The sequence below is a fragment of the Panicum hallii genome, chromosome 1, assembly GCF_002211085.1.
Source record: "Panicum hallii strain FIL2 chromosome 1, PHallii_v3.1, whole genome shotgun sequence".
NCBI classification, from domain to species: Eukaryota; Viridiplantae; Streptophyta; class Magnoliopsida; order Poales; family Poaceae; genus Panicum; species Panicum hallii.
The window spans coordinates 3,652,888-3,668,807 of record NC_038042.1 but is presented as its reverse complement, the minus strand read 5'-3'; the positions used below and the strand labels follow the sequence as shown (position 1 = coordinate 3,668,807).

The following is a 15,920-nucleotide window of genomic DNA, read 5'->3' as shown; positions in this document are numbered from 1 at the left end:
CGAAATTCCCCATGAACCATATCAGAAACCGCATCACCATGATCTATCCCATCTCAACTGTATTTGTTCATCAAATCGATCGGTCGACAACGCATCCAAATTTAGTTCACGAACCAAGAATCCAGCCATGCATGTCCATGCTTGCCATGTAAATCCTCGTCTCTGTTGCATCTCGTGCATTGCATACATGCACTGCGCTGATCGATCACTGGGATTTTCTTGGTTAATTACGCGGGTGTATGTGACGATGCGATCAGGAGCGGTGGTGCTCGCCTAGGATGACGACGACGTCGAGTCAGCGGCGGCGGCGGCGGCGGCGGGTTCGGGCTCCCGGATCTCGTCGATGCGCGCGATGACCGTCTTGAGCTCCAACCTCCGGTCGACGTCGGCGTCGCAGCAGCCCAGGCCGACCTGGAGCAGCTTGACCATGTCGGCCTCGTAGCCCCGGGCCCCCGTGATGTCCTTGTCGAACACCTCGTCGGTGCGCTCCTCCGTGACGACGGACTGCACCCAGCTGGCCAGGTCACCGCCCTGCCGCCCCTTTTGGAGGTAGTTCGCCGGGAACTTGCCGGTGAGCACCTCGAGGATGAGGATGCCCAGGCTCCACACGTCGCTCTTCTTGGACGGCTTCCCCTGCGGCGCGATGCACTCGGGCGCCTTGTACGCCACCATCACCTGCGCGGCGATCTGCGACGTCACCACCGGCACCAGCGCGTAGTCCGACAGCACCGCCTCGAACGTGCCGTCGAGCAGCACGTTCGACGACTTGAGGTGCCCGTGCGGCACCGTCAGCATCGGCAGCTCGTCGTACAGGTGCGCCAGCCCCCGCGCCGCGCCCTTGATGATCCGCAGACGCTTCCCCCAATCCAACAACGACCCTCGGTTACCTGATCGAATTCCAAGCACATCGATCGATTAATCAGCCTGCAGCAAGATCGCATGCAATGCAAGAAGAGAGATTTAATTTTGAGATTATACTGTGTGTTTACCATGGAGGAGTTGGGCGAGGCTGCCATTGACGATGTAGTCGGTGACGAGGAGCTTCTCCTCCTTCTTGTAGAGGTAGGCGACGAGGGGGAGGAGGTTGGGGTGGGCGAGGCGGCCGAGGCGGCGCATGTGCTCCGAGAAGTCCTCCCGGCCGACGCCGTTCATGTCCTTGAACCGCTTCACCACCACGGCGGGGCCCTCGCAGAGCGTCGCCTTGTACGAGGACCCGAAGTTGCCGCTGCCCAGCACCTCGGCCGACGCCCGGAGCAGGTCCTCGATCTCGAACCGGGTGCGGCCCTCCTGGATGAACACCAGCCGTCCGTGCTCGTCCCGCCGCTGGCGCTTCGCCGCGGCGGCGCCCCCGGCCGTGGTCGCGGCGCCGGCCCGCGGCTGGTTCGTGCTGGCGGCGCTCTCGATGTTGACGGCCGGCGCGGTGTTGAGCTTCGGGTTGGAGGGCGTCTGGTCGCCGCCGCCGAGAGACTCGGCGGCCGCGCGCCTCGGCTTTCTTCTCCGGCGGCCGAGGACGCCCGTGGCGATGCCAACGGCGCAGAGGAGCAGGCCGAGGACGATGAGCGCGATGGCGATCTTCATCATGGTCGACATGCCGGAGGTCGGCACCCCCAAGCCGTTGCACTCGGCGTCCAGCGGTTTGCCGCAGAGGAACTTGTTGCCTGCACGTCGCCAAGAACGCGGAGGATTTCATGTCACGCCGGGAAATCTCATGCATGCAGCAGGATATGAGGCAAGGATCGATCGCTACGAGCACGACGGAGAGAATGGTAGGGTACCTGAGAACATGCTCGAATTGAAGCGGCTGAGCCCTGCCGGGATCGGGCCGGAAAGGTTGTTGTTGGAGACGTCGACGAACCTGAGTTCCGGCTGGGAGAAGTCCGGCAGGCAGCCTTCGAAGCGGTTGTTGGCGAGCGAGAGCTCCAGCAGCCGTGGCGAGGTGATGGATCCCGGCACGGGCCCGGAGAACTCGTTGAAGGCGAGGTGCAGCTTGCGGAGGCCGCGCATGGGCCTGAACGTGCCCTCCGGTATGACGCCGGAGAGGCGGTTCCGCGACAGGTAGAGCATCTTGAGCACGCCGAGCGCGGACACGTTGGGGAACGCGCCGGTGAGCGCGTTGTCGGAGAGGCTGAGCGCGCGGAGGCCCGGGAGCACGGCGAGCGCGGCCAGGTCGGGCGCGGCGCCGGCCAGGCCGAGCCGCTCCAGCTGCAGGCCCTGCACGCTGCCGTTGCCGTGGCACGACACGCCGTACCACGATGAGCTGTTGCCCTGGCACGGGCCCGGGGTGCCCCAGCTCCGCAGCGGGCCCGGGGGCGCGCCGTCCGGCCCGCGCAGCGTGTTCCGGAACGCGATCAGCACGTCGGCCTCCGTGACGCCGCCGCCCTGGGTCGCGGCGGGGCGCGGCGACAAGAGGGCGGCGGCGACGGCGACGGCGAGGGCAACGCGGATGTGGCCGGGCGGCCGCGGCCGCGCCATGGGGAAGCGCGCGGTCGGGCCGGGCCGAGCTCGTCGTCCGGCGGGGCTGGTCGTTCACGCGCGCGGTGGTCGACTTGTCGGAGTCGGGGCTGTGGCCGCGCGCAGCATGCACGCACGCACGCCCGGGCGCGTCGTCGTGGGAGGAGGCGAGGGCGAAGCTAGGCGCACCGCGTGTGCATGGGTGAAGAAATGGAAGGGAGGGAGGAGGTGGCGGGGAGGAAATGCGGTGAGGGGTCGCGACGCCGGGTCGGGGAAGGGGGCGCTAAGAATAGCCGGGAGAAGACGCAGCAGCGCCTCTCCCAGCTCAGACGTCTGTTGCTGCAGTTTCTCTGTGCCATTCGCGGTTGGATGCGAGAGGAGGTTTTAAGGTCAGGTTCATGGTGCTCTAATTTTGAGCCATGGGATGCCTTGCCATCAAGAAATGCCAGGTCCCAAGATACCTACCAACAACAACAGCATTCTTGCCTGAACCTCGAAAGGTTGGATGGCGCTTCAGAAAACACCATGGCTGGGCTGCAGCACGTCAATGATATTCAGATGAAGCCTGATAACATTATCACAAGCAACACTTCATCGCTAACGCGATGGATCTGGCAACATCATGGGACTAATACACAGCTACTATTTACTTCCAAATGCAAGGCGACTGATCTCTCACCATCTGGGATTGGGGGCCGGAGGGGGAAGATAACCCTCAGACAACAGACGTGAGCATCTGATCTAACCAATGGCCCTGAGCGATGCCAATGCACCTAACAATCTCCGCTACAAATCCCCTGGGTTACAAGGTCATACAGTGCCCCAATATTCACAAAGATGGACACAGAAACTACAGTGCTGAAATCTTAAGCTACGTGATCTAATCCTCCAAAGGAAACCTGCATCCCATGCATCAGGTCATTCCGACGATGTTCTCGAACCCGCTTTCCTTGACCAGCTCAGTGAACTGGTTCAGGTAGCTGACAAGCCCGCCGAGCGATTTGATGAGCTCATCAGCCTTTTGGCGGGTGGTCGCCATGGCATCAGGTGAAACTAAACCAGCAAGAGCATGGTTTTGGCCAGCATCTTCATCAGTCTCGTCATTCAGTATGGTGTGAATATGCTGCGCGTTCTCTTGTAACTTGTTGGCCAGGTCCCATGCATTGTTTTGGCTTTTCTCGGGTTTGCTGTTTGTTCCCACCTCATGGCCTTCTGCCAAAACAGATTACAAAGAAAGTAAGGCAGCAGCAGAATATGACAAGACAAAAGAAACACGAATACAAGCTGGCAGTATAAAGGATCAATCAGAACTGCAAATTTAGGCAATGGCTCATTGCAACGTCTATTATCATCCTATTCACTGCCCAAAAAACTATCAACCTGCTCGATATCAAGGTTACTATGTACACTCAATGAACATAAAATCAGGTCCTAGAGCAAACTATCTGTCTGACACCATAGTGCATTTCTGTCTTGCTTGATGGTTGACTCTAATTTTCCACCAACGTTGCTAGATTTTACTGCATATTAATTATTATCTCATGAGAAAATGGAAAAGTAGTATTATTCTTCATAGATGATATCTTGTTGTCTGCGTATGAAATGATACTCATGCTAAAAATTCCATCAGATAGAAATTCATGGAGATACTTAAAAACTTGATAGCTATAAATGTAATATAGATAGTTCTAGCTCTTCTAAGCGTAAGCGAGAAATGGTAGTCCAATCAACTTTACAGAGATATAAATAATATTCTTAATCAGAACAGATCATTTTCAGTTAGAAATCACCTCATCATGCCATTAAAACAACAACATTCTTCAGGCAACATTATGAACTGACTACAGAAAATTGCTTGGTGGCTAAGGGGCCTGTTTGTCTCCGCGGCATGCGGAATTGCTGCGCAGCGAATCGGCGGCCTCCAGAATCGTGATTGCGACCGCGTTTTCTGATTTTCAATTTTACGTGCAAAGGAGGCCGGCCAACTGAAGCAGCGGCAGAGGAAATCGAAGTAAGCGCGGACCGTTTGGCGCGATTAATTTCGATTCTCGATTTTTCTCACCCAAAAGCCGATTATAATCGTATCCAAACAGGCCCAAGATGACAAGACAAGACACAAATAACTAAAGGATGGTATCTCAATATCAAAATACATGAAAGGTAGAAATTCTAGTGAAAATCGGCTAAACATTGGGTAAAAAACAGGAGGTAAGTTTTCATCTCTAGCCAATGTTTTTTTAGTTTGAACTTGAATTTTGCGCAGATACAGAACATGCCCTCCCTTACAGATAGTCTGTAAATTTTTTTAGAATTTTCAAGAACTCTCATCCCTCATTTTCATGGTTTGTCAACATTCAGCTGGTTCCTCTACATATTTCCCCTATATAAAATTTCGAAAAACTATATTAGGTGAAGAAGTTGCAATGCAGGATCTATAGCCTGAGTTAAGCCTGATGAACAGCTATGGAGTGAACCTAACAAGACAGAAACACCTATTGTAATCGCCAATCAGGCACTGTAATGGATCAAGAGAAATGAAGATTATGAGACTCCTCATTTCCTCAATAACTAGCAAAACAGGAATGCCATCTCTGAATTTCTCAGAAGTCTGTCACCTTATGATTGTTTCCTAACATTATTATTGACACCTAACTCTGAAGCCTATAGCTGGGTGAACAAAACCATATTTGGTCAATCACCGCATAGCAAATGCACCGCAAAAATCCCCTTGATTTTCTGTGCCACATGTTCACCCATTTCCAGGATTCGTGCACACATTTTGCATCCATAGAATGCCACATCACTGCAGACTTGTAGAAGCATCTAGTTGTGACATAAGTTTCACTACCAGAAAACATCACAATCAAGTTTCAAGTATCACCAACTTACTATGATCATAAGCACACAACCGCCAAATCGGAACATGCGAAAGGAGGCAATGAGTTGCATGTACCCAAGTCATTTGAAGCATCGGCATTGCCATCATCCACCTGCATTTCCTCATGTTCCTCACTTTCGTCGTCGTCATCATCATCTTCTTCTTCTTCCTCCTCCCCCTCCTCTTCCGCCTCTCCCTCCTCTTTCACCTCCTCCACCGTTTCATCCTCCTGCACCTCGTCTTCTCCAACCTCATGGTCGTCACCGCCGTCATGCTCACCCACCTCAACGCCGGCACCGCTGCCAACCAATCCCTCCACCTCTTCCCCTCCCCCGCCACCGCCAGCCGCGCCCGCGAGCAGCGCCTCCTCGACCCGAATGAGCGCGTCCATGGCCCCATACAACTCCAGATCAAACTCCACCGGCAGCCCGGCCTTCCTCCGCGCCGCGGCGCCCATCTCCCAGTACCTCCCGCCCGTGCGCACCTCCCACCGCCGCACGGCCCCATACTCCGCCGCCAGCGCCTCCCACCGCCGGCGGCACTCCGCCGCCGCCCTCTTGCTCCCCCGCCGCCTCGCGGTTCCCGAGGAGGCGAGGGCCTCGGAGGCTGCGAGATTCTCGGCGACCATGGCCCACTTCTGGAACGCGGAGACGGAGCGGGACCAGCCGTCGTCCACGGCGGCCACCTCGGCGACGAGCGCGAGCGTCTCGGCGGGCGTCCACTCCGGCGCGCCGCCCGAGCGGGTGCGGCGCGGGCTCGGGGGCGCCGGTCCCGGCGGGGTGGGCGGGGGGCGGCGCTTGGGGCCGGCGGGAGAGGAGGCGGGGGCGGGCGGCGGGTGGGTTTTGGCCGGGGAGTGGTGGGCGGGGAGCGCCTGGACCAGTGGCGGCGGCTGGACGGCCTTGGAGTGCGCCGGGAGCGCCTGGATGACGCACTGCAGGTCGGCCGCGGCGGGATCCATCGGGCTGGGGACGGTGAGTCGGTGCCCGTGAGGCTGAGGCCGTCGAGGGCGGCGCGCCGGTGCCCGTGAGGCGACACGCGAGCTCGAGACCCGAGTGAGTGTACTCGCTGGTGCGCGTGTGTTGTCGTGGAGCCCGGCGCGGTCAGTGGCAGGCAGAGGCAGACAGGCAGCAGTTCCAGCCAGTTCCACTTCCACCATCCGCCGTCCCCTGGGCCCGGCCCGGTTTCCCTCTTCCGCATGGGTCCAGCCCATCTGTTGCCATCTTGGGCCTAGGCGGGCGTTTGGGCCGGGGGCACCAGCAAGTCGTCGAGACCCTCATCCTCAATCGGCCCCATCACCACATCCACCGCGCGTGTGCACGACCGCGCCGAGTCGCGGTCGCGTGCCGCTGCGTCCAGTTTTCCTTTTCTGCCCCTAGCAAAAAAACGTGCTGCTGCGACGGTGTCAGACGACAGCCTCCCTGACAGAGACTGGCTTGGGATCTTGCGAACGTGCCAACTGAGCGCTTCCGTTGACTGGGTGGCCGAGCCGACTGCCCCCGGCTTGTCTATGAACAGAACAAGGGAAAGGGACGGCAGGCGCGGCTCTCTCTCTTTCCTGATCACAGACTGTGAAACACATGGTGGAGTGGAAACACCTTCAGAGTTCAAATTAGCCGTCGTCCTTTGATTTCAAGACGCGTCTACCTCGCGCAAACGATCTTACTTGGTTTTATGGTTTAGGGAGAAAATAATATTTACTTAGATCCTGTTTGTTTACAAGCAAGATTATATTATCTAGCTTATTGGTGATGAATTATATAATCCCAAATAAGCATATTTTCAGCAGCTTATAGATTATTATAGTCTAAAGGGTGTAGATTATATAATCTGATAAATAAGCTAGAGTGTTTGTTTCCTTGTTAGATTATTTTTTTAGGTTTTAAGCTGAATTATATAATCTTATGGGAAAATAGATAGGGCTTTAGTTTTCCTAAAAGTTACCGGCTCTTTTAGTTATGTAAAATCCCCTTCTCTAATGATTAATGCTCCTTGATCATTTTCTATATACTAGGCAGATCTTTTGTATAGATTTATGTTAATCTCTGTAGATGAAAAAAGAATAATCAAGATATTGCTGTCTGCAATTAAGGATATCTAAAGATTAAAGAATAGGGTAGAGTCTGCAATAGATTGACAAAAATGTTTTCACGACGGTTTTCGTATCTTTTCTAGTTTATTACCTTCTCTTTGCCTCTTTCCTACCTCCGCCTTCATCCTTCTCTGTCTTGATCTTAAGTCTCGTCTTCTCTTCGTTCTCCAAGCAGAACACCAAGAGAAGAGATCTGAAATTTACATGCTAAGAAGTTCTTCTCCACCTTTGCCTTGGGCTTTTCAACCACAACTATGCCTTTTTTTTTTCACCACCACGCTTCCATCAACTCGCTATTTCAAATCAAGTAAGTTTGACCTCATCTAATGACGAACTCTAAGCCCCTATGGATCAGTAACTATATGATTCCGCTTGATTATTTATCAGGTAGATGTTTTTTTGCCATAAATATTGCTAGATGGTCTTTTCATAAACTGTTGAGCATATATGCGTAATTTTTTAAGACAGAGTGCGTTTGAACGCATAATTTTGAAAGAGATATAAAATTCTACTCCCCATTTCAATCTTCTTTATTCAGCTATGTTAATTTACGCAAACTAGCAATACAAGCAATGAGTCCTCTAATTTTGTGGGTTGAAGTCGTGGATGTACATTTGATATTAATCAATCGGCTATCATATCCAACACTTCTCCTTATCTTTTTCAAGGCATAGCCTAGTTCGATCCAATAACAATGTTACAAACACTTTTAAAAACTATGTATTTATTCATAAAATTTACCGTTTGGCTTTGTAAAAAAATATTTGCGTTTCTCTATGATTAATGTGTTGAACAAATTGTTTGTTTATGTTTTTAATATTTAGATTTGGAAAAGATAATTAAGAGATTGATGTATGGAACCAAGCAACCTTAAAGAAGTGAGTAGAGTCTGCAATAGATTGAGAAAGCGTGTATACCGGTTTGTGCATCCTCTATAATTCCTTATCTTCTCTTTGGCTCTTTTCCCATCTTTTCATCCTTCTTTCGGTATCAGATCTTGTCGTTCCTTCTAGATTTTCTTCTATAGATTAGAAAAACATGCATGCTTCCTATTATAAGAGTAAATAAATAGTTTTTTTCTTTTTTATCTCCTTTCCAAGGAATTAAGGAAAAATAAAAATAAGAAGAATACTAGATTTTTAGAAGAAAACTCACCAAAGCATTTAAAAATTCAGAATGGGTTTAGTTGTTTAAATTAAAGGGATGAAGAACCAATTTTATTATTCAGCTATTATATTAGAATTTGCGTACGTGTGTTTATAGAAATAAGTGAGCGTGCATTATAAGTATCTAATTTATACCATATAATTTTAAAATAAATAAATAGGAGAGCGGTACGAAGGATGATCGGTAAAACAGAAAGAAAAGAAATAACAGTCAAGAGAACCAGCAATTGGCTGCCATCGAGAAGCCTGAGCGCGTCGCGGTCGCGGTCGCGGCTAGCTGCCTGCTGGGTGTTCAGTTTGTTCACGGTTCACCCCTCCCCTTCAGCCTTCAGGGTCATCTGTGTTTCTTCCCCCCTTTCCCTTCTCTCAGTCTCCTCCCTTGGTCTTCCCTTCCTGCCGGCGACGACTGGGCGAGCGGCGGCGCCATTCGCCTCGTCTTCGCCCGGCCCTTTGCCGGCGACGAGCATCCGTCCGCCAGGTATGCCCGCCCCTTCTCTTCCCTCCCTGCTGCGCGAAACGGAGCACCCCAAACCCTAACACAAGCTATTTGTATTCGGATCTGACCCAGTTACGATATATCACCTACTAACTGCGATTTCGTTTGCAAAAGTTATCGGGTATACATGTGTACACCCTTGTCCTATGCTGTGCTGCTGTTTTAAGCTAGAATTTCATGCTGTTTAGTGTCTGCCAGCTCATCTCATTAATTTCTTCTTGTTGCAGAGCTGGCGAGGGAGCAGGGGAGGGCGTTTCTCGTGTGAGTATGGGCAATCTGCAGCAGCTGCAGCTCTACTATTAGGATTTGATCCTTGGACATGGCTGAGGGGGCGAGGTTTCATGGTATGATTGGCGGTGGCGGAGGCAAGGGGATGCAAGACAATGAGATCAATGGCTTCTACAACATGCCTTATTACCAGAAGTTTGGGGAGGGCTCCCACATGTCTGTGGACAGCGCCGATGGCTTCAACCTGGCCAACTGCGCCGGCGGTTCTGTCGCCATGTCTGTGGACAACAGCAGTGTGGGCTCGAATGAGTCCCGCACGGTCATACTGAAGCACCCAGGCCTTCGTGATGCCCCGACGGCAAGCTACTCAGTTGGCAATAGTGTCTTCCGCCCCAACCGTGTGGCTGCGCACACGCTGAGTGAGGATGCATTGGCTCGTGTCTTGATGGACCCGAATAATCCTACAGAGATACTAAACAACTATGAGCAGTGGACTATTGATCTGGGGAGGTTGGACATGGGGGATCCTTTTGCTCAAGGAGCCTTTGGGAAGCTGTACCGGGGAACATACAATGGAGAAGATGTTGCCATTAAGCTGCTGGAGAAGCCTGAGAATGACCCGGAAAGAGCCCATTTGATGGAGCAGCAATTTGTGCAAGAAGTTATGATGTTGTCAAGGCTGAGTCACCCAAATATTGTAAGGTTCATAGGGGCATGTAGGAAATCGATTGTATGGTGCATTATTACAGAGTATGCCAAGGGCGGCTCAGTCCGGCAGTTCCTGGCGAGAAGGCAGAACAAGTCGGTGCCTTTGAGGTTGGCTGTGAAACAGGCGCTTGATGTAGCCCGGGGAATGGCTTATGTTCATGCATTGGGATTTATTCACAGAGACCTAAAGTCAGATAACCTTCTGATTGCAGCAGACAAATCCATTAAGATTGCTGACTTTGGAGTTGCTCGTATTGAGGTGAAAACTGAAGGGATGACACCAGAGACAGGAACCTACCGCTGGATGGCACCGTAAGTTATAAAATCTCCCTTACTGAAGATTTTCCTATTGAGAATTTTGTTGATATCTGTCTATCATTATTTGATTATTTCCATACACAACCTTTCGTAGCTCATAAGTTGCCAGGAAACCAGGCCTTCACTCTAGAACATCACTGTAGATTGATAATCTGTTTAAGTCGTATAGTCGCAATTACAATTCCTGACGTGTGTTTACGTGGATAGTCTGACTGATTGCACTCAATTATATATGCTTCATAGCAGCCTTCTGGGTCACTTGAACTGTATTATTTATCTATCAATTATGCAACACTGTCCAATTTTTTCATTAGATCATCAATATGTTGTTGCATATCCAATCAATTGAATAATATTTGTGCCATTGACTTGCATGCTTACGCATGACACAGTAGACAGACTAACGTAGACAGACTAACTTCATAGCTATCAATGCGGTGAGACTGGTGTGCCCAGTTTCCATCTTTTTCTGTACAGAGTGTGTGTCATCTTATTTAATGCTAAACTATTGCTGACGTTGCACACATGCATATATTTTGTCCACAGCAGGGGGAGGGTGAGCAACAATAATAGCAGAAAGTTGTTTTTCTTTTGTATATGTGGTCTAAATGTTATTGCTTACATAAAAAAACTGGAGATGAGCATTCAGCTTACCATTGCCTCTCTAGCAGACTGTTGCTTCTGTAATTTGGATTTTTTTGGCAATAATTCAGTGTTATACTGTGTGTATAGTAAATGATTTGGTGTTTGGCTTTTTTTTTTTCCTATTTGCAGGGAAATGATCCAGCACAGGCCCTATGATCATAAAGTTGATGTCTATAGTTTTGGGATTGTCTTGTGGGAACTTATAACCGGCATGCTTCCCTTCACAAACATGACAGCTGTTCAGGCAGCTTTCGCTGTTGTAAATAAGGGTGCTCGTCCAGTAATCCCTCAAGACTGCCTGCCTTCTCTGACCCACATCATGACTCGCTGCTGGGATGCGAACCCTGAAGTTCGCCCACCATTTACTGAGATCGTCTGCATGCTTGAGAGTGCTGAGATGGAGATTGTGAGCAATGTGCGTAAAGCACGCTTCCGCTGCTGTATGTCTCAGCCCATGACAACCGATTGAAGTGGAAACTGGTGGCTAGATGAGGAGAATTGATGGAAGAAAGGAGGAGGAGCCTATCTCAATGTGTTCACCGCATCGGTGCTAGGGGTCTGCGCTGAAGCCCCTAGGATTTGAGCTTCTGTGTTGTTGCATTATATCCTGTGTATGCTGCACAGCTGAAGTTCTCTTCTGAAAGTATAGGTGATGTTGCCTTGTATGTTAACAAAGATCTAATGGAGCTTTCCTATGTTAATAACATCTGCTTGTTCTTGTACTCGAACAAGTTGCCTGATTTCAAGTTTCAGCACCCTTCTTCGGTGTTGACCTGCGTTTATTACAATTTTGCTATTCTCTGCGCTTCCGAATGACATTGACTTTGGTTTGGTTATCATGTGTCTGCGTCGTCATATGTTGCCGAAGTCAAACATGGACTTGGTCCATACCTGTGTGCATCGTGTGCCGGCCATGGAGAAATTTTATTTCTGAGCAATTCGGTTGGTGATTCCTGTTTGGAAACCAGAACATGCCAAGTTGTCTTGTGGCTAGTCTGGCTAGTTGCACTGAGACATCAGATCTCAGCCACATACTCATGTGGGACAAGCAGGCTTGTATGGAGACAACTGTGATCGTGACTAGGTTCTGCAAACATGTCCAATACGATTTTTCTTTTCCTGATATCAAAATAGCTGTTCGATTCGAGGGGACAAGATTGATTTCTTTGCTTGGACTACGATAATTTGTTCGTCGATGATATTAATTAAAAAAACAAGTATCTGCGGCTGGGGTTGAAGTCACTCTAATATTTGAATCAAGCCAGTATTGAAGCAACAGCTAATTTTTAATAGAAAAAAGATGTAGAAACTATACACGCGAAAATACATGTCCAGATTCATCAAGGACATCTTAAAAAATATCCAACAGTTGACAGTAGGATTATACAAGTGTAAAATTACAATATCACACTTAAAAGTTTTAAGTAGTCACATCACTGGGGGCAAAAAGGAACAGAAAAAAATGGGTCAATCACAGGTTGGAACTGCATATTCAACATAAGCTGGCCTACGCTCAGTTCAACTTAGTTCAGGGATGGCCAATAAATATGTAGATAACATTAACAGAGGATCTTGATCTCCAGCAGCTGGTTGAAGAACTTGCAAGACCCCAGGCCATCTTTGTGGCAATTTATCCAAATGATCAGGTGGTGTGCGTCTTTCACGCCTTAGTTTATCTGGTTTACACCGAAGAAAGTGGGCTCATAGACATTGCTACTGGCATCCATGGTAAAACGAACCAGCTGAGGCTGAGGTGCTATATGCTGTTCATCAGCACATGAAGCTGGACCAGAGTTCCCTCCATGTGATAAATGAAGGTCACTGCTGTTCTCGCTGGCACCAGTGAACTGGATAAGGCAAGATGCTTGCGGTACAGGATCCGGGAATCCACAAGAGCCAGCTGACAGAAGAGAGAGAGCACGCTGAAGATCCGGTGCTCCATCGAATTTTGAAGCAGTTATTGATGTGTCCGGACCTGCACAACCAATTGTTCAATCCATGTTATTCTCCCATTGAAATCAGGACAACAAAGAACATTAGGATGCAGTAGTCTCTGGAATGGCAAATGAAATCATATGGTTCACCAAACTAGCATGGATATTAAGCAGAACTCAGGTCAATTAGGATTTCTAATTTTAATGCTCAATATTGCTACACTAAACACTAGCATCCCAGAAAAATGTAGGTGAAAGAGGCTCCAATGAAAGACCTGCAAATGCAGAATGAAGTTTCTACATTATACATATGCAGAACAAGGACTAGCTTATATCAATAGTGATCAAGAGCTTCAGTAACATATGACATAGGAAACTGAACAAACAAAATTATATTACCAAATATGGTATTGGTGAAAAATGGACTACTCTTTTTCTTGACGTTCAAACTTCATCGTCACTAATAATCAAGTCCCAATACGGTTTCAGAGAAAATGATATTGATATTCTATTTTCCTTAAGTCTAACTCAATCAAGTGTTTGGATAATACACTTGATAATTCAATAATTTTAATATGTTCTTTTTCTGGGAGTACATTTACGGACTAAAGAATACTGTAATCAACAATAAAACATCCAATAGCCCAGCATGAGTAGAGTTATGGCAACACGTTGAGCATTCTTTGTTCCACCAACTGTTCTAGGTAGGCTAAATCATATGATCAGCTACAAATATATTGACTTTTAATTCACAAACTTTGGAAACGAAAATTCACCACTATCTCTGCAAGACTTAGAAGTGATGAGGGAACGCTCAAATAGTTCCTTTTATGTGTCAATTGTCCTAGATGTTTTAAGTAAGGTCCCACTAAGCCAGATATTTTTTTTACATCTTGTAAACAAATGCGGTGAACCACTTGACAAAGCAAACAGCAGCTTCTTCATTGACGAACACATTTCTGCCTTAGGTAAGGATAATGTCTGGAAAACCAAACCTTTCATTGGCAACAGCTCTTTGCCATGGCTAAGTGTTGGAATGGCATTGGACAGGTGAGATTTATCGAAATGAACTTGTCCAGTTATTGTCCCAACTTTTGTTGATAGCTCTCTTATTTCCTTGGCATGTGGGAGCTTGAAGTCAGATGAGCTGTCCCATGGAGAAGTGAAAGGTCTTATATGGCTAAGAGGAGCTTTATTCCAGACAAAACTTATTTGCCGCCTATCATCTGCAGTGGCAGAAAAATTCAGGGATTAGAACATTTAGTTTTATAAACAGGAGGTAAGAAGGTAGAATTAGCTGAAACCTGACAATCTGAGTTATATAATACACGATATACATTATGAATCATGGTTCTCTCAAGTCTCATGCCCAATTTGTATTCAATTCCATTAAGAAGCACAACAGTCAGAGAACTTATTATCAAATATCAAAGATAGAAAGCTTTCCATTTGCACAAGTTTCACACATCTAGTTGCAAAGTTGTACTTGCAGATGAAACTCAGCCGGTGTCCACAGATGGCAAATGCCAAACACTATTAAGACGTGAAGAATTACCAAACAATGATGAAGGCAGCCTTGCAGAGGCAAAGGCGTACGCATCTGGCTGAGGCTTCCGCCGACGGGCATTGTGATCAGACAGACGCCTCCTGCAGCTCCTCTTCTTCTGATCAAACTCTGACAGAGCATGAAACCTGGATTACCAAAACCCAAGCAATCAGCAAAAACCAAACATACATTCTAGGACATATGGTTAATTGCCATGTAAAAGCGCAAACAGAAGATATGCCTGCAATTTAGATACAGTAACAGAATCAAAATAGACACAGGCCACCAAAAAGCTCATCCCAAAAGCATACACATATATCGAGAGCCATACCAAAACTGGAAAGGGGAAACAAGCATTGCTGCACAGCCATTTTACCCATGCGTACGATTCTCCACACGTACAGCAGTACTAATAGTGGAAAGGCAGCATCTTCCGTTGTCAGATCAGGAAACACACAGCTCCGTACCAAAAAAAACGCACAACAGCACACGCAGTCTTTACACGCCGTGCGCGCACAGCATAGCCGCAAAACTAAAGAGCACGTAAAACACATGCTTGCGCAAATCAATCAACTAATCACGCGATTATTGCAGCGTAACAGCGCGACCCATCCTCGCAGGAAGTAATCATCAAAGAAGGAAGGAGGGCAATCGCAGAGAGCCGCAATCTTGCGGCTCCGCAGAGGTCAACCAGAGCAAGCGAGAGCAGAGCAAAAGCTCCGGGGAGCAATCGGAAGCAAGAACACCACTGACCGGCTGCACTGCTGGCAGAAGCGGCGCTCCTGGCCGGCGACGACGACGCGGGGGCACTTGGTGTGGGCCTCGCAGACGCGGTGCTTCCGGTGGTAGTCCTTGGCCGTGCCGAGCTCCAGCCCGCACCCCTCAACTTGGCACCTAACTTCCGCTCCCCCGCCCTCCTCGCCCTTGGTACGCTTCGCCTCCCGCTCCTTCCCGCCGCGCCGCGCCGGCGCGTCGCCGGAGGAGCCTGAGCCCGCGGCGGCGTGGTCGCCCCAGTCCCAGAGCAGGGGAGGCGAGGAGGGCGAAGCGGCGGGCTTCCGGGCCGTCCACTCCATGCGGGGCGCCGATTTGGGCTGGTCAATTCGGGATTTGGGATCGAGGAGAGGGGGGAGACGAGGTGAACAGTGTGGACTGTGGAGAAGAAGAGATGGGGGAAAGAGAATTTGGAATAGAAAAAGGCAAGTCTTTTTTATATTTGGACCTCCTTTTCTTTTTCTCGCTTTCCTTTCCTTGCATAGGAGTAATGTCTTTTCTCTTTTTCGTGTGTGCTTTTGTCCAGAAAAAAAATTCTATTTTGGCGGTAGGGTTCACATAAAAATGGGTAATCAAACAAGGTGCTAATTCAAAAGTAATTGAAAGCGTAAATTTTTGCAAACCATTCCAAATGAATTTGCTCAAAACTCACCGGTGCTAAACACCTAAACTACTATTTTTGGGCAAGAA

General features: G+C 49.0%; 4 protein-coding genes across 5 annotated transcripts; 1 reads left to right on the top strand and 3 right to left on the bottom strand.

The window, feature by feature from the left end:
* Positions 1 to 273: 273 nt before the first annotated feature.
* LOC112884863 (pollen receptor-like kinase 4) lies at positions 274 to 2,403 on the bottom strand (the record flags this gene model as incomplete). Its single annotated transcript, XM_025950479.1, has 4 exons — positions 274 to 887; positions 990 to 1,658; positions 1,776 to 1,855; positions 1,919 to 2,403. Coding segments are annotated over 4 exons (1,848 nt in total), but the record flags the coding sequence as incomplete, so codon positions are not given.
* Positions 2,404 to 2,999: 596 nt separating this feature from the next.
* Positions 3,000 to 6,413, bottom strand: LOC112901580 (trihelix transcription factor ASR3). 2 transcript variants are annotated; one of them, XM_025970524.1, is made up of 2 exons: positions 5,405 to 6,413; positions 3,000 to 3,663 (listed from the first exon to the last, which is right to left on the bottom strand). In XM_025970524.1, the coding sequence occupies exons 1-2, from the start codon at positions 6,285 to 6,287 to the stop codon at positions 3,365 to 3,367; spliced, it is 1,182 nt and encodes a 393-aa protein (XP_025826309.1). In that variant the 5' UTR covers positions 6,288 to 6,413; the 3' UTR covers positions 3,000 to 3,364. The 2 variants fall into 2 exon arrangements, with proteins under 2 accessions (XP_025826309.1, XP_025826318.1); XM_025970533.1 differs by having other exon boundaries at positions 3,000 to 3,660.
* Positions 6,414 to 8,902: 2,489 nt separating this feature from the next.
* LOC112884026 (serine/threonine-protein kinase STY13-like) lies at positions 8,903 to 11,749 on the top strand. The gene is made up of 3 exons (XM_025949326.1): positions 8,903 to 9,062; positions 9,308 to 10,328; positions 11,109 to 11,749. The coding sequence occupies exons 2-3, from the start codon at positions 9,400 to 9,402 to the stop codon at positions 11,446 to 11,448; spliced, it is 1,269 nt and encodes a 422-aa protein (XP_025805111.1). The 5' UTR covers positions 8,903 to 9,062; positions 9,308 to 9,399; the 3' UTR covers positions 11,449 to 11,749.
* Positions 11,750 to 12,293: 544 nt separating this feature from the next.
* LOC112884034 (squamosa promoter-binding-like protein 4) lies at positions 12,294 to 15,640 on the bottom strand. The gene is made up of 4 exons (XM_025949339.1): positions 15,213 to 15,640; positions 14,469 to 14,605; positions 13,909 to 14,139; positions 12,294 to 12,954 (listed from the first exon to the last, which is right to left on the bottom strand). The coding sequence occupies exons 1-4, from the start codon at positions 15,530 to 15,532 to the stop codon at positions 12,647 to 12,649; spliced, it is 996 nt and encodes a 331-aa protein (XP_025805124.1). The 5' UTR covers positions 15,533 to 15,640; the 3' UTR covers positions 12,294 to 12,646.
* Positions 15,641 to 15,920: the final 280 nt, after the last annotated feature.

Excerpts from the sequence above, each read along its gene's own strand:
- LOC112901580 (XM_025970524.1), bottom strand. The coding sequence starts at position 6,287 with ATGGATCCCGCCGCGGCCGACCTGCAGTGCGTCATCCAGGCGCTCCCG. Across the intron at positions 3,664-5,404 it reads CGATGCTTCAAATGACTTGG|AAGGCCATGAGGTGGGAACA; the intron begins GTACATGCAACT and ends CTGTTTTGGCAG.
- LOC112884026 (XM_025949326.1), top strand. The coding sequence starts at position 9,400 with ATGGCTGAGGGGGCGAGGTTTCATGGTATGATTGGCGGTGGCGGAGGC. Across the intron at positions 10,329-11,108 it reads ACCTACCGCTGGATGGCACC|GGAAATGATCCAGCACAGGC; the intron begins GTAAGTTATAAA and ends TCCTATTTGCAG.
- LOC112884034 (XM_025949339.1), bottom strand. The coding sequence starts at position 15,532 with ATGGAGTGGACGGCCCGGAAGCCCGCCGCTTCGCCCTCCTCGCCTCCC. Across the intron at positions 14,140-14,468 it reads GCTGCCTTCATCATTGTTTG|ATGATAGGCGGCAAATAAGT; the intron begins GTAATTCTTCAC and ends CTGCCACTGCAG. Across the intron at positions 12,955-13,908 it reads AGAGCTGTTGCCAATGAAAG|GTCCGGACACATCAATAACT; the intron begins GTTTGGTTTTCC and ends TTGGTTGTGCAG.